The sequence below is a fragment of the Electrona antarctica genome, assembly GCF_951216825.1.
Source record: "Electrona antarctica genome assembly, chromosome: 3".
NCBI classification, from domain to species: domain Eukaryota; kingdom Metazoa; phylum Chordata; class Actinopteri; order Myctophiformes; family Myctophidae; genus Electrona; species Electrona antarctica.
Genome location: NC_136808.1, coordinates 44,758,778 through 44,777,835, shown reverse-complemented (window position 1 = coordinate 44,777,835; position 19,058 = coordinate 44,758,778). Strand labels below are relative to the sequence as shown.

The following is a 19,058-nucleotide window of genomic DNA, read 5'->3' as shown; positions in this document are numbered from 1 at the left end:
AGACATCCCTGTCGAAGATGTAGAAGGAGAGATGTCTGAAGCTACGTGGTATCTCACAGTAGAAATCTTCACCATAAAATGGACTAAAGAAGAGAGGAGAGAAAGTGGAGTAGTTTTAACCAAACAATGACAATCCTTCTCTTTGGGGCTGATCCACCATGGCACGCCATCCTTTTTTAGCCACTTTGAACCCTATTCTGGAAATGTTGTTATAGGTGAAGATTTTCAAGAATTCTTCCATAATTTACAGAAACGTGTGGCATGGCGATGCCACTCTAACCTGAGCCACTGCCGCCCCGGCTTTTTTTATGTGTTTTTTTTGCGGCCCAGGCCCGCCCCAGCATAATATACTGTAAGACAACTCTCTCTCTCTGATTTGAGAGATGATTCTGCTCTCATAAGGCGAGCAGTAGTGTAAAACTTTGTATGATGGAAAATATGATTATATATTTTTTCAAATATATGCAAGCACTTTCTTACAGAGTCGTCAGGCATATAGGGCCATTAAAAATGTTTAAAAAAAAAAAAAAATCCTAAAACGTTTAGGCATAAGGGGTTAAGGTGGCACGCAAGATAGGACCATTCTTCTTCAAATCTGATACCTCACACTGTGTCAAATGTCAAATGGCATGTGGTCAATAACGTGCAGGAGGCTGAGAAAAGAGAGTAGGTGTACCAGAGGGACTTCTCTATGATCTTGGTCCTGAAGACCTCCTCTTGGTCCAAGTTGACAGTACAGTAACAGTCCCTCATCTTGTTAGGCCCTGGGTATGGAGGGATGTTCTTTGCTTCACCTGCAGAAAGGTGAGTGGAAGGAGAGAGAGAGAGAGAGAGAGAGAGAGAGAGAGAGAGAGAGAGAGAGAGAGAGAGAGAGAGAGAGAGAGAGAGAGAGAGAGAGAGAGAGAGAGAGAGAGAGAGAGAGAGAGAGAGAGAGAGAGAGAGAAAGAGAGAGAGAACGTGTTTATAAGTTTCACAGCTCTGTTTCCACATTTCCTTATTCACTTTTAATTGTACACATTTCTTAGTTTTTTGTTTGTTTTACTTTGCTATGGCAATATAAACATGTTTTTCATGTCAATAAAGCTTATTTGAATTGAATTGACAGAGAGAGAGAGAGAGAGAGAGAGAGAGAGAGAGAGAGAGAGAGAGAGAGAGAGACAGAGGGGGGGGGGGGGTATGGAGAGATAGAGGGAGAGAGTGAGAGAGAGTTGGAGAGAGAATGGTGGAGGCAGTCAGGCAGATTGCAACTAATTTATTATTTCATTTATATCACTTCATCTCTATCAAATCCGAGTGCCACAACAGTGTCCTGACAGTCAATGTCAGTCAGTGCATGACATTGGCTGGGTTTCCCAAACGCATATGGTGTAAGACGTGTAGTGCTGCACATGCTCAGATGCTCCTTTAGGCCGCACACAGAAGCCTGTGAACATAGACATTCTGTGCATAGATGTGCCACGCAATGGTAGGCATCAAGTCATCAACCTGTTGAGGCATCACTAAAATACATTGGTTTGATGTGAAATAATGACATCATATCGTTTATTCACGTCGCTCCTGGTGTGTAATGAGCTTTAGTATTTAACCCATTTTGGACTGATGTCGATTTAAAATAAGGCTAAACCCATGTTTTTATGTCAGTTGTGCTCAACCTTTTTCATGTCAAGGACCCCCAGAATTATCTGTATTGGGCCACGGACCTCCATCTCAAAATATGTAGTTCCAGGGACCCCCTAGAAGCAAATATTTTAGTTAAAAATGTTCGCTCTGAAATATATATTCAAAGATTTGAGCCACATTTTCACAACTTTTCAAAAATAGCAGACCTACAAGCTCGTTGGCACGCTATGAGCTTGTAGATCTGCTACTTTTCAACAGCTAAAGCATGACATAATTCTTAAAACACCAAAAGGGGTTCCCGCCCGAAATGGGTTAAATTAGAAATTACAATAGAACAATTTCCATGTTTGTAAAATCTTACATAACATACAATGCTGGTGGTATCATAATTCATAACAGCTATTAAATGTTAGGACAGAATACTGCCCTTTGTTCTTACGTGACCTTTTCCTGCCTGTCTAGGTTGGCCAGCTGTGTCACTTCATGTAAATGAGTATGCAATTTTGACCGAATGAGGAACATGCAAAAGGAAAATGCCAAGTATTATGTCGTTCTGATGCTGAAAGTGGCAACATATCAGTAGTATACAGAATATGTAAACTGACAACTAGTCAGTTGTCAATAATGACAATAAAGAGACATAATGAGCTTTTTATGTCAGGTAACACAAACATTTATGAACGGTTATGTGTAGGCCTATTGTCTATGTTTGGTGTCAAGTGGTGCTTATGTAGGTGTCATTTAAGCCATGGGTTCCCAAAGTGGGGTCCGGGGACCCCTGGGGGTACTTGAGGGAGTTCCAGGGGGTACCACTACCTAGCTCAATTAGAGATAGTTAGGAACCAAATGGACCCTTATGGGTCTGTAACTCAGAGAGTGTACTAATGGAACCAAATGGATTACGGGTCCATTTGGTTACATTTGTACACTCTCAGAGTTAAATTAACAGTGGTTTTACAATATAAATTGGGGTACCAGAGATAGAAATGCCATTAAATCGGGGATCTGTAGCATAATGCGTGTGAAACTGGGGGTCCATGAAATTAATATGTTTCGGAATCACTGCTAGAGCCGTACAAATTCTCCCTTATCGGGGTCACTGGCATATGTTTTCAAATGGGGGGGCCGTGGCCTAATAAATGTTTATTTGGGGGTCCTTGACACAAAAAAGTTTGGGAACCACTGATTTATGCTATATGCATACCTCTTCAAATTAAGTGTTTCAATATTTACTTATTTGGAATGTTGGAATTGTTTAATATAATATAACATGTACAATATTTATGTTCATTTATCCATCTGAGAGTGTATACAAATATAAACAAATGGATTTGGTTACCTATAGTACACTCTCAGAGTTGAATGAACAATCTGAAGTGTATTGTGTACAGTAGTTGTGTAAGTGCGTACATTTATATTGGACATATACTGTGTTTCCGTGGATGTAACTGTTCAGGAGCCAAATAGCCAATACCACTCTTTAACATTACATCACCAAATCCTGTGACACAATGACACGTGTAATGAGCTTAGCTCTGCTAGGGAAGCAAATATATCAAGCCATGTTCTCATGTTAGCGCACGCACGCACGCACGCACGCACGCACGCACGCACACACGCACACACGCACACACGCACACATGCACACATGCACACACACACCCACACACAATCTGGAAATTAGAGTTCCAATACTGGCATTGGTATTGGAACAAGTCTACTCCAAAGGAAATCTGAGAAAGTCAAACTGTTTTCCCTAAAAACATACACGTTACAAAACTGTCTCACGCTGTGCGCGTGTGTGTGTGTGTGTGTGTGTGTGTGTGTGTGTGTGTGTGTGTGTGTCAGATCTGTGAATGAAAGAATCTGCGTGGGACATATCCTTTGAGTCCTGCTGCAGCTTCAATCTGTTCATCAAACGTGTGACAGATAGCACTCCCTTTCACAAGAATGTGGTCCAACCACCACCCACTGTCTCACTCACACACACGCATGTGCAGACACACACACTCATGCAGTCGCACGCACGCACGCACGCACGCACGCACACACGCACGCACGCACGCACGCACGCACGCACGCACGCACGCACGCACGCACGCACGCACGCACACACACACACACACACACACACACACACACACACACACACACACACACACACACACGCACACGCACACACACACCACAAAAGATAGTGTTCCAGTCCCTGAGGACCAATATAACCTCTGTAAAGCCATCTATCCATGTTAGTCAGTACAGTGTTTCTCATAGCCCTGGGACTCTCACACTCTGTGTAGTCTTTAGTTACAAGTGTGTTAGCCTGAAGTTGTAGTATAGTCTGCTCCAATAGCACTCCATTATCTGCTTTAGAATCTGATGCTGTCACTTAGCAGTGGGGTTGGAGCCCCAGCAAATCACTCACTGTCATGGCCCAGCAGTAACAGAGTAACTCCTTCACCATACCAGGATGGGGATGAGACACCACATGGTCTGGAGCAGGGCTTCTCAAACTGTGGTGCGTGCACCCATGGATATTTAAAAAATAGATGCCTCATTGGCCGCTGCAGTTGGTTGGAGCGATGTGTGTTGAAGGAGGGGCGGAAGAATTTACACTGGGAGAGGAAGTACGCCGGAAGTGTGGAAGACACGTTACGTCACGCTGCCACTCAAGTGATTACTGGCCAATCACAGCGCATCTTTTCCGGGACTTATCAGACCCGAACATGCGCGCTCTGTGACGCACGCTCATGCTTCCGCGCTGCTTTGCAAGGAATCTCGGGAAACTTTTGCCCTCCCTTGAGCACATACGCTCCACAGCCGGAAAGGGCTTCTACGTTTATATGTCTATGCGTGCACCCCTTGTGGTGCGCGAACACCCTCTAGGGCAGGGGTGCCCAAAAGGTAGATTGTGATCTACCCGTAGATCACAAAGGCCATGCAGGTAGATCACATGACATGGCCCTAAAATATTATTTAAATGCAAAATAAATAAATAAATCTTCCACTTGAATTAAGGTGACTTGATTGATTGACATCAAAAAGGGCCTCAGCTCAAACCCACAACGCAATACTTTTTTTCAAGTATTGTATCACAAACATCAGTTCAAAGTGTTCCCCCTGTATTTCCCATTCCACTCTCGTTAGTGTTATATGCCATTAATATATTTCAAAGCCCCCTTAGGTACATTGTTTAACTATTTTCAGCAATTCGGTAATATTGTTTTGGTGGGTATAGATCTTGTTGAGCTTGTCATTTTGAAAGTAGCTCTCAAGTCAAAAAAGGTGTGGGCACCCTTGCTCTAGGGGGTGTGTGACATGAAAAGGGTAATGGCGGTTTTATGGTGTTATTTAGCAAATTAGCACTAACGGTAAAATCCGGTAAAACACTGTTGTAAGGAGATGTATAGAGCAGCTGTGGGCGTATACAGCAGCTGTCTGTCTCTCAGTGCAGTGACATTCTGTGATTATTTGCCATTTCATGACAAATCATCTAATTGATGTTACATTCAGAGATGCAGGTAAAGGGTAAAAGGGGGGATACAATGTGTGGATGGAGAAAAGTTGAAGAAAGAAACCGTAGGGTGTCTGTGTCTCCGTGAGCACTGGGCAGGCTTTGCCAGGAGAACATTTTTTAAGATATTTGCTTTATATGTCCATTTGTAGTTAATTTATTTTAAACAGTCTGTGTGTATGTGGAAATATGAGGTAAAACAACACAGGTGGTTACACAACATAAAACACATACAATTAATCAAAATTGAACTGCAGAATCTGATTGAACTAAGAAAATTATGAATTGGGTTGAATTGCTTAGGTAAAACTGCAGATTGACACAAATCCTGTGTAGGTGACTTTAAAAAAGAAACGTAAATTTCAAATTTTGATTAAAGGTGTACTTTGCTTTATAGGGTGTGCTTTGCTTTGTTTGGTTTGTTTGGTTTTGCAATATTTACCCTATAAATGGTTTCCTAACCTTTCTGACCGTATATATGGTCCATAAAGACAGGATGGAATGGGGCTGGGGTGTTGTTTGTGACATTTGTTTGTGATAAATCTGAGACTGCTTGACTGTGTCTACTCAAGAGACTGTGAGTGACTTCCAAATTCCAATGTCTCATTCACAACATGATGGCACTTTCATTCATAAGTGAAAGGTTATTGTGGCAAGGAACATCTTAAGCACAATATTTAGCACATGCCTCAACTTGCTTTCCTCACACACAATTTGGGCCTGTCTTTATGTATGTGCAGGACACTGACGTCATTGCACAGTGTTAGTGTATCAAGGGATTAGCAGCAGCAGCAGCACAGGATGCTACAGCCTGTCTCATCTCCTTTCTTTTATGTTCTTGTCTATCCATTCTCTTCCCTAGTATAATTTCTCTCTCCAGTCTCCCCTGTCGATCTTCTCATTTCTTTCTTCCTTATTAGTCACTGCTCCTGCCTCTAAACAACACAACATAATCTCTTTTTGTCCTACACTAATTTGTGACCAGTACAGTCCTTTGACTGGATTGCGGCGTCCGTCCTAGTAACCAAAACATTATGGGATTACCACAGCTTTCTCAAATGAGTGTGTGAGAGTATCTTGATTCTTAGCTTGACACCAGGCCAAGAGAATAGCAGAAGGGCAAAAGAAATGCCATGACCTCACGATTTGTATACAATGCATTAGTGCCCTTAAAAGGTGTACATCAACACATTCATGCAGAAAAGAAAAGAAACCTACTGTCTATTAAAACAAACAATAACGTTAGAACAGGAAGTGTCTGGTATCTGTTTCCCTCATGATCCAGTGTCAGACTGTGTTGTGTTGTTGAGTGAGAGAGTGGGTCACTATCACTGTCCTACTTGGACAGCAGACTGCAGTTTGTGTATTACTCAGTAGTTCTTAGTTTATTATGCATGACTGCATGCACTAAATTGGTATAAACAAAAAATTGCAAAACAATAAAACAAGACTCAAGGTCCTGCTGCGTTCGTTTGGAAAAAGGGTGAAGAAACAAATCATCATCTTACTGCAATTCAGGGATCAACAAGGACCTAATTTGTGCTGTCCACCGCCTGCCTGCTTGGACCAGGTCGGGTGCATATCTTTGGTCCGACGTACTAACAGTCAGACACGCAATAATAGTGCAGCACCCTACCCCAAACCTAGCTCTGGTCCATAGCTCTAATGCGTTGCATTTAGAGCTATGTTACTCTCGACTTCCGCCGCTCGCATGAATGCAGAGTGCGGACCGGCCTCTCGTCTTTAGCGTAAATAAAAAGAACGTTTTTGCTACTCACCAAAACAAAGGCGGGTTGTGTCATTAGAAAGCCTACTTTCCTTAGTGGAAGCACTCTGAGCCCCCCACCACACATAAACGGTACTTTTTGGCCAGAAAGGGATTTATTTTCACCGGAGGAAAAATATTCTCTATGAGGCAATTCTCTGGGCAATATCGGTAGAAGGCGCAGTGGAGTAACTAAAAGTATTTTTTTCCGGTGGAAACAAAATCCCCTTTTGGCCAAAAAGTACCATTTATACGTGTGGTGGGGGGCTTAGAGTGCTCCCACTAAGGAAAGTAGGCTTTCTAATGACACAACCCGCCTTTGTTTTGGTGAGTAGCAAAAACGTTCTTTTTATTTACGCTAAAGACGAGAGGCTGGTCTGCATTCATGCGAGCGGCGGAAGTCGAGAGTAACATAGCTCTAAATGCAACGCATTAGAGCTATGGACCAGAGCTACCCCAAACCATAACCTAACTCTAACTGCACGCGGAAGCCACTGGTGAGTCTTAACCGGCCACGTATGTGTCTTAACCGGCTGTGTGTATGTCGGACTGTTATTGAAATGCCGGACTAACGTATGCCCCCGACCAGCTCTACCAGCATAGCGAGACACACTGAAATTGTGTGCTCAGATAGATTTCTCCAAAATTACACAGACCTGCTTTATGTTATGCTTGTATGTGCTGGAAAACACTTAAGCATGATTTTATGCATCCCCACCCACAATTGATAAATGCTTGTATCCACCAATGCAAAACTGACACACAGTCACAGAGAATATTGAAGGCTTTAAGCCTTCACTATCAGTTTATCTTTCATGAAAGGCTTACTGACTAGTCCACTAGATAGATTATTACACATAATGGACAGGTCACAAAAATGTGTCCATGCTGACATAGAGTGAACATTTGCAGCACAAATGTTTTGTGTCCGTCTGCTTAGTTTATTTGGTGAGTATGAATTGGGCTTATGAACTGGCCTACTGAGAAACGCTTCTCATAGGACCAGATATTAAGTGTGTTTGTTATTTCCTCCCAAGATAATCTTTTATCATCTGCACTTGGTGGTCTGTTTGAGGTGCAGTGGAATTGATATTTGACGACTTTGCACCTCCTTCCTTGCACAAGGACGTCACTTTGCTCTTGGGAAAATGTTGGTTTCCAAGGCTTTTCTTGACATTGTTAAAATTACCAGTGCAACCTTGCACAGAGCAGTGCACTGCTCTTAAAGGTAACGAAAAGCAAACAAACATTTGGTTGGTCGTGATTTAATCCAACACACCCACTGTGATACTATATTATTCAGCCTAATCAAGTAGGTTCATGTAGAGCGATAGAGAGTTTGTGTATGTGCTGTTATCATGATTTATGATTGTAGCACAGATAAGCTTCTCTGGTAACCTGCAATACATTCTGTGATTAGAGATCTGTAAAACCATTTTCTCTAATCCCCTACCCTAGCAGTCCATCTCTCTTTCCGATGGTTTCTCCTCTTATCCCACTCTGTGTATCATCTCTGACAGCACTCCTCTTTTGCCCATTTAATCTTCTGTCATCTTTAGGTAGAGATCACTGTCTCCTTTTTGAATTATTCTGTCGTCCTCTTTTTCAAACATTCCTTTCCGGTAAATGGTGCATTTATATAGCACCTTTATCCAAGGCGCTTTACATAGATTGTGCATTACATTCACCCATTCACACACACATTCATACATCGATGGCAGTGGAAACCATGCAAGGCACATCAGGAGCAATTAGGGTTCAGTGTCTTGCTCAAGGACACTTCGACAGTAACTCTGGGGGAGCCTGGGTTCGAACTGGCAACCTTGCGGTTTCCATCCAGCCCCGGTTTATCCGGTTTATTTGTTTTTAATTACCTTCACTTCTCCTATTCCGGTTGCTCTCTCTCTCTCTCTCTCTCTCTCTCTCTCTCTCTCTCTCTCTCTCTCTCTACCTCCTGTTTCCTCCACAGGTTGTGACTCATTGTGTTGAATCTCTTCAAGATTCAAGATAAGCAGACGGAACAACAACACCATCTTCTTCCTTTCATCAAGCAAGAATCATCTCTGTTGTGTGCCCTTGGAGAATATTCTGCCCTAGCATTTCAGTAAAAAAACAGATCACAAACACGCAGACGCACATCCATTCACATGTGCTTGTGCGCACTTGTGTGTGTGCACAAATAACATGGGGGAGATCAAAAGCATGAAGCCTGCATGATTGGATGTGATCCGATGTTGCACACCAAAATAGCAGATCTACAAGTTCACAACACGAATATGACATGAGATTGTAGATCTGCTAATTAACCTAACCACTCTCCCCCAACAGCTCCAACAAGAGAAGAATTTAAAAAAAAATGAATGAATAGCATACAATCTAAACATACAATCACACTGAAGAAGAAAGAAAAACAGAGCTGAAGATCTAAAATAATAATGCAATAAATGAGGAAGCACCAGCAAAGGAAGAAATGCAACGAATGCAGTTAATGTGTTGTTTTGTTCTGCTTCCTCTTATTTGACTATTTTCATGGTAGCCAACCACACACACACTGTCTGATACATACAATGTTGTTGAAATCCTATGCACACACAATTATGCACTATACACATGCACACAAACGCATGCACACGTGCACACGCACACAGTCACAATTCATAATTCTAACCTTTGTGGAAGCTAACCCACAAGAGAATGCTCAGGTGTACGCCCTTTTCCTTTGTTACCTGCAGCCAGGTATATTCAGGGCACATGTGGGGTATATTCAGGGCACATGTGGGGTATATTCAGGGCACATGTGGGGTATATTCAGGGCACATGTGGGGTATATTCAGGGCACATGTGGGGTATATTCAGGGCACATGTGGGGTATATTCAGGGCACATGTGGGGTATATTCAGGGCACATGTGGGGTATATTCAGGGCACATGTGGGCTGTGGGGTATATTCAGGGCACATGTGGGGTATATTCAGGGCACATGTGGGCTGTGGGGTATATTCAGGGTACATGTAGGGTATATTCAGGGCACATGTGGGGTATATTCAGGGCACATGTGGGGTATATTCAGGGCACATGTGGGGTATATTCAGGGCACATGTGGGGTATATTCAGGGCACATGTGGGGTATATTCAGGGTACATGTAGGGTATATTCAGGGCACATGTGGGGTATATTCAGGGCACATGTGGGGTATATTCAGGGCACATGTGGGGTATATTCAGGGCACATGTGGGGTATATTCAGGGTACATGTAGGGTATATTCAGGGCACATGTGGGGTATATTCAGGGCACATGTGGGGTATATTCAGGGCACATGCAGGTGTGCAAGGTAGGATGGGCAGTATGGACAGTATGGGCTTGGAGCGATATCAAGAAAAAGATGGTGGCGATAGAGAGAGGGAGGGAAAGATACAGAAAAGAGGGGGGACAAAGCATGACACAGAGAGAGACACACACACGTCACGCACATGCACGCACGCGCGCACACACACACACACACATGCGCGCGCACGCACGCACACGCGCAAGCGCGCACACACACACACACAGTCACACACACACAGAGAGAGAGAGAGAGAGAGAGAGAGAGAGGGGGTCAGTCAGATAGAAAAGTGGAGAGTGGTTAGCTTTGGAGAAAGCTACAACAGGAAATGAGATGAGGAGAAAGGAATTTCAACTGGATCCAAGATGTAGTTTAAAAGGCAACGAACAACTCAGTTGCCTGTGACTCTGAGAGTGTGTGTGTGTGTGTGTGTGTGTGTGTGTGTGTGTGTGTGTGTGTGTGTGTGTGTGTGTGTGTGTGTGTGTGTGTGTGTGTGTGTGGTGTGCGTGCGTGCGTGCGTGCGTGCGTGCGTGCGCGTGCGTGCGTGAGGACAGACAGCTTGAGAAATAGTTTGAGCAGAATATTATACCTACTTAATACTTGGTCCTCAAATGATTAACTCATTGTACAACATTGTTTTCTCACTCAACAGTAAACAAACTAACAAACAGTATATGTGTATTAAGCAATATTACACGAGAGGGTGTGGGTTAACGTGATTATTGCCACGACAGGGATGCGGTGAGGAACGAGACGAAGTCGAGTTCCGCAAGCATCACTGAAGCATCACCCTCGAGTGTAATATTGCAATTATACAACAGTTACCCTTAAAACTAAGAAAATCGCTGAAAGAATATATTTTTTAATGACAGATGTAGTCACTACGACCACAAATGTCCCAAGAAACTAGCTAGCCTAGCCACCGAGTTTGCTAGCGCTCTGGGAGAGCAGAGCAGCTGAATTCTTTGTTTTGATTAGGTGGTGAATGGTGCTGGTTTAACCCACGGCTAGAAGGCTGTTTCAACCAATCAGATTGCTTCCTCGAAACGACCTGTGGTATAATACAGGGTATACAGTGCTATACACTATGTAAGGGATAATGTATGGCCGAGTCATTGTTTATAGATAAATCACAGACAGGCTGATTAACCACCGACGTGACAGCGGAGGTGGTTAATCAGCCTGAAGGTGATTTATATATAAACAATGACCACTCAGCCATACATTATCCCACTTATTACATGGCTACTTAATACATAAATTGATAAATGGACCCAAAACACAACAAAACGACTCGTATTTCCTTGCTTGGTAATGAAAGTGTCGCGCTGGCCGGCGTCTGCCCAGCTGCAGCACTAACAGTCGGAAAACAAGAAAGTGAGGTGATCAAATAGAATGCATTTTCGGGTACTGCTTCGTCTATTTCTCACTCAAATATTTGTCAAAAATATTTTTGAGAGAAATATTTTGCTGTGAATGACACTGTGTGTGTATTTACATGGCTGTCATGTTGGAAACAGCAGTAAATCAGCCAAACACAGCAGACCAGTGCTCCGAGGGTTTGATTAGGCATCGGTCTGCTATAGAGCGGAGCGGTCATTATCCAGAAATAACAGACCGATATGAATTTGGCGATTGACCAATCAGAATCAAGCATTCAACCAAGCCGTGTAATAAACACATATACTGACTTGCTCAAATATATGACTTAGTTATATAATAGTTGAACTTGTAGTTCAACTATTTTCACAATATGTATCAGTGGAACCGAGTCAAACGTAATGTAATGCCTACAATTCCAAGAGCTTGTCAGGGTGGGGGGTCCTAAGTTCAAAAAATATTATCTTGGGGGGTCACACCTTTGCCTTTAAATCTTTACTTAAAACGAATTTCTTCTTCCTGGCTTTTAATTATGTTAAATAATTATGACAAAATTAACTTGTGTAATACCTGTCTTTGCTTTGATGTTATACTATGTTATTTGTGTTTCTTGTTTCTATGTATGCTTGTTTCTTTTTTTTTATCTTGTACAGCACTTTGGTTGACCTTTGTTCTTTGTAAATGTGCTCTAAAAATAAAGTTTGATTTGATTTGAACAATACTAATACTGAGTGCCACATTTTTTGTATTTTTCCAGTTTTTCATGTGTCTATGAGGTGACAGTACTTCATTAGACACCCTGGAGTCGTTTTTATGTGCAATGGTGTATTAACTTTGTATTTAGGGTTTCTTCCTGGAGACTTTTTTGAAAAAATTATACTTCCTTATATAACAATAAGACCTGATGATCATGTTTTAGGGTGGAAAAAAATCACGGCACTCCATCTTTCATCATTCAAACATCAATAAAGTTAAATAACAGTCACTGCCCGAACTGACCTTAAAGGGATAGTTCAGAATTTTTAAAATTAAGCTGTATGAAATACTTGCCATTAATATAGTGGTTGCAACTGTATTAATTGATTGCCCGAGTCCCGTCTGGCTTTGGTGAAATATTAAGTAGTTCCGGTCATTTTGTGGGGGGCAGAGGGGGCCACGCATTAAAATTCACAAAACTAGCGTAATTTGTGTTGTTGACCTATTTCTACCATATAGTGCAACTTTCGTTCATTTTTTACCCCTCTATCACACGGAACTATGTTTTTTGTGTCCATATCACTACGCCCAAAGAATGGTGACTTCCCCGTGGTTCGACCTCCCGTTCGACCATGCATTAAGGTTGGCGAACATGCATTAAGGTTGGCGAACATGCATTAAGGTTGGCGAACATGCATTAAGGTTGGCTAACATGCATTAAGGTTGGCGAACATGCATTAAGGTTGGCTAACATGCATTAAGGTTGGCTAACATGCATTAAGGTTGGCGAACATGCATTAAGGTTGGCTAACATGCATTAAGGTTGGCGAACATGCATTAAGGTTGGCGAACATGCATTAAGGTTGGCTAACATGCATTAAGGTTGGCGAACATGCATTAAGGTTGGCGAACATGCATTAAGGTTGGCTAACATGCATTAAGGTTGGCGAACATGCATTAAGGTTGGCAAACATGCATTACGGGAGGTTGTACCAATGCCATTCCGCCCCAAAAAATAGTTCCATGTGAAAGAAGGGTCAAAGTTGATACAGTTGCAACCACTATATTAATAGCAAGTATTTCATACAACTTAAGTTAAAAAAAAACTATCCCTTTAAACTGCGGAAAGACACACAAAACAACAAACTTTGTGTTTCTGTGCACAGTATGTGCGTGGCGTGTATGTGACAATTTGTGTGTGTCTCAGCTTCTATCCTCATAATCTGACTTAATTAACAACTGGTTTAGTTAATTACCTATTCACAGCAGTAGGTACACCCAGCCTTGCGAGCCAGGCCAAAGGATTACCTATCTCAGATAACTCAGTGACCGTGCCTAGACTGTCGACTTGAATGCCGCTGAGTGACCACAAATGATTATTCACACAGCTTAATGAAACCACACTGAAGAGAGCTGAGCTGCTCTGTGCTGGAGCATAATATGCACATGCACGACAGTCGACCGTTCAGAAGGACAGAATGAAAAGTGGGGTTTTGCCATTTCAGATTGGCTGCGCTTTGCACCATAGCCCTAGGGGTCTGTGATAAACCAGTCTTCAGTTACTGATCAAACTACGCTCTCACTCTTGCATAGAAGAGAGCTAATGTTCACACCGACACCTTTGTCTCAGTGGAAAAATATGTAAAACAAACATGCACACACACATACACACACAAACATACGCACGGGCACGCACACATTAACAGACATTTTTTCAATCTAACATGAAGACACACATTCCCAAAGTACCATATGACAAAGTTCGTAAATGTCACAAATCAATAAATTCCCCAGATGTCAAAGAGTATAAACATACTCTCACACAGACACATACAGAATAACCATGGGCAATGCTTCGTAGATATGCTATCTTATGCTAGCACAGGAAGGGGAAAGTAACTTTGGTGTAAGAGTTTGTCCCTGTGTGGTAAGTTGACATTGCTAATGTTGCCACGGGAGAGTACTTGCTGTTGAAACACCTGATAGGATCAGTGTCAGGGTGGAGTCACTGCCTTTCGGCCAGTTCCCGTGTAAATGATTGGTTGGTACACAACAAGAACATAACGTAAATGTGCTTAAATTGCTCCTGACATGTCAAAGATTGTCTATAGCGAATAGTGATGGTGGACAATCATGTTCCATGTCCTCTGTGACGTGCCAGTGTCATGGTCTGTCACCACTTAGAGGTCATCCCAATGGGGAGGAGGGTTCAGGTGGTCTACTTTTACGACAGGGCATCTGAAGGGCACCCGCAGGAGTGACATGGGCATCTAGTACTCCTGCTCTTTATTTACCCCTTATTTAGCCTGCATGTTGGCCCGATTCATTACTGTTCCTCCATGGCACTGTGAAGTTGTGGAGCATGTTAGCCAGTCCAGGGCTGTACCCAACCCGGATTATTCCACCAGCCTAAAGTTCCTGGGCAGAAACATAGTCTAGGTCTCAACAGTCAACACATATGTTTACTGCAAACTGCTTCTAAGAAAGCTGCTCATCTGGGAAAAAACGTTGCACATGCATGTCTGCATTCATGCATGAAAACATGTGAGTTCAAGTTCAACCCACTCCACCCCAAACACACAGTGAAATATCATAGTTCCATGTGCTTTATGTGCACATTTTTTTGTGCAACCGGACCCAATAGATGTTTTGCATCGTTCTAAAATACAGTCATAGCAAAGTGGGATACCGTCACAGGGCTTGACATTAAGGCCTGTCCGCTTGTCCGGAACAATAAATCTTTCCGGACAAGTGCATCAAACTTTTACTTGTACGTTGGACAAGTGACTCTTGGTTTCACTTTTTCTGCAACGCTCCTAGCAGCCAACAATATTGTCTAGCATTATTGTCTGGCTTTCCAAATAATCACCTTTCCAATATTGGTAATAACCCTAGAATGTCTGTGATCTTACATACATTTCATGTATTCCAAATAGACGCACGGTTAGCAGACTGACCATGTCAGGTCCTATCTACGCACGGTTAGCAGACTGACCATGTCAGGTCCTATCTACGCACGGTTAGCAGACTGACCATGTCAGCATTTAAACTTGTAGCACTGCGTGTGTACTACTGCGTTTGTACCCACCCAGTAATTTATTCCTAAGACTTGGAGTCAGATATTGCGCTCTAGATTCATATCCATTTGAAAGTTCTTGCAGAAAACGTGTTTTAAGTAACATATCGCCACTTTTACATGAGGAAAACCTGGACTGAAAATATGAAAACTTCCTTTGGGAACAGTTGATATTTGGGAAGCACAAACGTATCGGGGCACACAATTGACAGGTGGTAATTGATCACACCACCTATTTTTATGTGGCCCATACATGTTTGCTTCCTAAAGGAAGTTTTGATATGTTCAGTCCTGCACTCATTCCGGGCCCCTCGCCGGAGAGAATGTTGTCCGTATTTTACTGAATATACGTTTTCTGCCAGAACTTTCAAATGAATATGAAACTAGTCCCCAAAACGACTCCAAGCCTTAGGAATTAATTATTGGGTGAGTGCACATGCAGTGATACAAGTTTAAATGCAGACGAGGTCAGTCTGCTAACCGTGCGTGGATAGAAACGATCTATGGCTGTGTATTTGGAATACATGAAATGTATATTAGATCACAGACATTCTATATTCAACAAAAATTCAAACATGTATTCACCAAAACCAACTTACAGTTAATTTAAAATGTATTTGTGTGTGTGTGTGTGTGTGTGTGTGTGCTTGTGCTCCGGACAAGTGACTTTTGTGCCCGGACAAGTGAATGGGAAATGTACTTGTCAGAGGGACAAGTGCCTCAAAAAGTTAATGTCAAGCCCTGCTCCATATAAACAAGGAGTGTCTAACCACTCTGTTGTGCTTTTGCCGTTCCAGCCCCCCATCTAGTGTCTCAGTCTGGACAGGAGGATGTTTGGGAACCTCTGGAAGGGGCTGCCGCCTCCGTCACTGATAACTACACTTCTGTCTCCTGGATGGCCCAGTCATCCACCTTGGCCTCTTGAATTCAGCCATAAGCTGCTGTTTCTGTTCATTCATGTTGTGTACAACTTAAACCTGACACTATCTTTGCCCCGTTTTAATCTAGTTTATCTTCCATATAGGCCTCAGCAGTACAGAATGACAGGTGTACAGAAGTGTAGAAGTGTAGGCGGACAGATTCTGCCTCTCAAAAAGAGCTATACCACTCTAAACATCAAATGCAATGTAATAAACGACAGTGAAGAGAGTTTCTCTGTGTGTAAACTTAATTTTCCTTTCTTGTGGTCTTTTGGTGGTTAGACACCTGAGCCTGAGCCCTGTTGGAAGTGAAAAAATGGAACCAAATGGACCCTTGCTGGTTAATTTTGTGCCATTTGTACACTTTCAGAGTAACACTCAGGATTAGTTATCTTATCTTTTGTAAATATATTAGAATAGAATATTGTTTGCTCACAAACATTTAGATTTTATTGTTATTATTAACCAGTAAGACGCCCTGAGGGCGAGAAGCGTTTGAAGTCAGATGTATAGTTGCTGGCCGGCTCCATATATGCAGATCTAGGTGATGATCCTGCAGTCTTCTCCATGTATGGTTATCTAGGGTTAGATGAGGTCAGAGTCATGATCTTCATATATGGAGATGGCCATATATGGTGGCGTGACGTGTCACGAGGCATGATATCACAAGGCGTGTCCATATATGGAGAAATGATGTCACTATGCGTGACCATATATGGAGGTGTGATGTCACGAGGCGTGACCATATGTGGAGGTGTGACTAAAACACGGAGATGCAGGTTTTCATAGTAAATGCGACCTACACAATGCAACCTTCGCAATTATGTATTTAATAATTAATCTGATAATGAAAACACATACAATATGTATTTATATTACATTTTTGATAATCCATATACAGTACGACCGCTATTCTGACTCAATTGTAGATTAAACCATGAGTTTCCAGCAGCAATGTCCGGGCCACTGAGGATTTCCACTGTCCCCAAGCACTGACAGAGGTATTGAATCACTGACACACTAACCACAGCCTGTGTGACACAATAACCGCCCACTCTAACCCCCCCAGGCCCCCACTGTCTATCTATTTAGCTTTCTCTCCTTTTAGTCCATCTGGTTTGTATTAGCTTGTTGCCATGCAGGAAAAAACACAACTCTTTTGTAGTCTCTTCCAGCCAATCAGGAAGTGAATTGGGGGTAGTTTCCTGTTTCCTGTGTTCTCTGGACAGTGTGGGCCCAGGCCCAGTAGCCCTGTTCAGTTTCCGTATTACACGTGTTCCTTCAGGAAACTGAGGAGCCATCATCAGACTGAACACAACAATAAGAAATTCTCTTATTTCCCTTAATAACCCACCCTCCCACAGTCTCCTCCTCATACAGATATGTAGCTGATTTTCAACTTTGGAGTCAGCCTCTGTCACATGCCAAAGGAGTGAAAAGACCACCTCCGGTTCTGACTTTGGGTTACATAGAGACTGCTATGGGACTAGAGAGCAATGGGGATCAGATAGACAGGGAATTTGGCTTGTCTTATCATTGCTAGCTGCTGCTGCTAGGTAGGTAACTGTATGGAAAAAATGACAAATTCAGCACTAAGCAGCATAATAGAACACCAACAACAAAAAGTGTAAGCCTTAGTCTCGAAGGTGATGATATTTTCACGTTTTATTTTATTTATTTATTTAGATGTTAATTATATTGACACAGATAGATAGAGATAAAAAGGAAATGTGTGTGTGTGTGTGTGTGTGTGTGTGTGTGTGTGTGTGTGTTAGTGGTGGGTTCAATTAATCGATATGACAATATATCGATATATACTCCAGACGATGGAACATACACATGGTGTATTGCAATGCACAATAAAGCCACAAAGTGGATTTTATTTTAATTTAAAGATCTCTGTGAGCCTATAATGTTTCATTGTATTTGTGCAATACTTAAAGGCTTAGCCTTTGCTACAGAATATTGAAGAAGAGCTCTTGTAAATACATGCATGGTCATTATTTGGAATCAACATATATCGATATATATCACATTTTGGCCTCTGTATTGTGATACAGATCTATTGTGAGGTTGCAGGCAATACCCACCACTAGTGTGTGTGTGTGTGTGTGTGTGTGTGTGTGTGTGTGTGTGTGTGTGTGTGTGTGTGTGTGTGTGTGTGTGTGTGTGTGTGTGTGTGCGTGCGTGCGTGTGTGTGTGTGTGTGTGTGTGTGTGTGTGTGTGTGGTAGATGCTAATGTGTGGTAAACGCCAATCCCAATTTTGGAAGGTCCTAGACCTAAACCCCCGGTTACTGATGTTTTGACTGATATTTTTATTTTACCACCATTTTCAAAAAATTGCTAATCACACACACACACACACACACACACAGACAGACAGACAGACAGACAGACAGACAGACAGACAGACAGACAGACAGATAGACAGATAGACAGATAGATAGATAGATAGATAGATAGATAGATAGATAGATAGAAATTGTATCAAGTTGGATTATTTTAGATCATGCCACATGCCCTGCTGACTTATCAGTTGTTTTCCAGAGAGACTGATACCAACATACTGTATGTGATTCAACAGAATATAGCCTAAATTGTTATCAGCTTAAGACAGCGAGGATATTCGTTATGTGGCTTCCGGAACGTAGCTGTGTTACTGGCTGACAACAGCACAGCCCACAGCCTGTGTGTTTGTTGTCATGTACTCCTCTTGTTCTGTCGCATGTTTGAAGTCAAAACAATAACGACCGAGTAGGCTA

At 42.3% G+C, this 19,058-nt stretch overlaps 1 protein-coding gene across 3 annotated transcripts in view; it reads right to left on the bottom strand.

The window, feature by feature from the left end:
* The window catches only part of rasa3 (RAS p21 protein activator 3), a 55,178-nt gene that overhangs the window by 34,830 nt on the left and 1,290 nt on the right, over positions 1-19,058 (bottom strand). For all 3 annotated transcript variants that reach the window (XM_079496895.1, XM_079496896.1, XM_079496897.1), the window contains exons 2-3: positions 677-794; positions 1-83 (exon numbers count right to left, since the gene is read on the bottom strand). The exon at positions 1-83 is cut by the window's left edge and continues 21 nt beyond it. In XM_079496895.1, coding sequence (XP_079353021.1) covers positions 1-83; positions 677-794 — 201 coding nt within the window. The remainder of the gene's footprint in view (positions 84-676; positions 795-19,058) is intronic.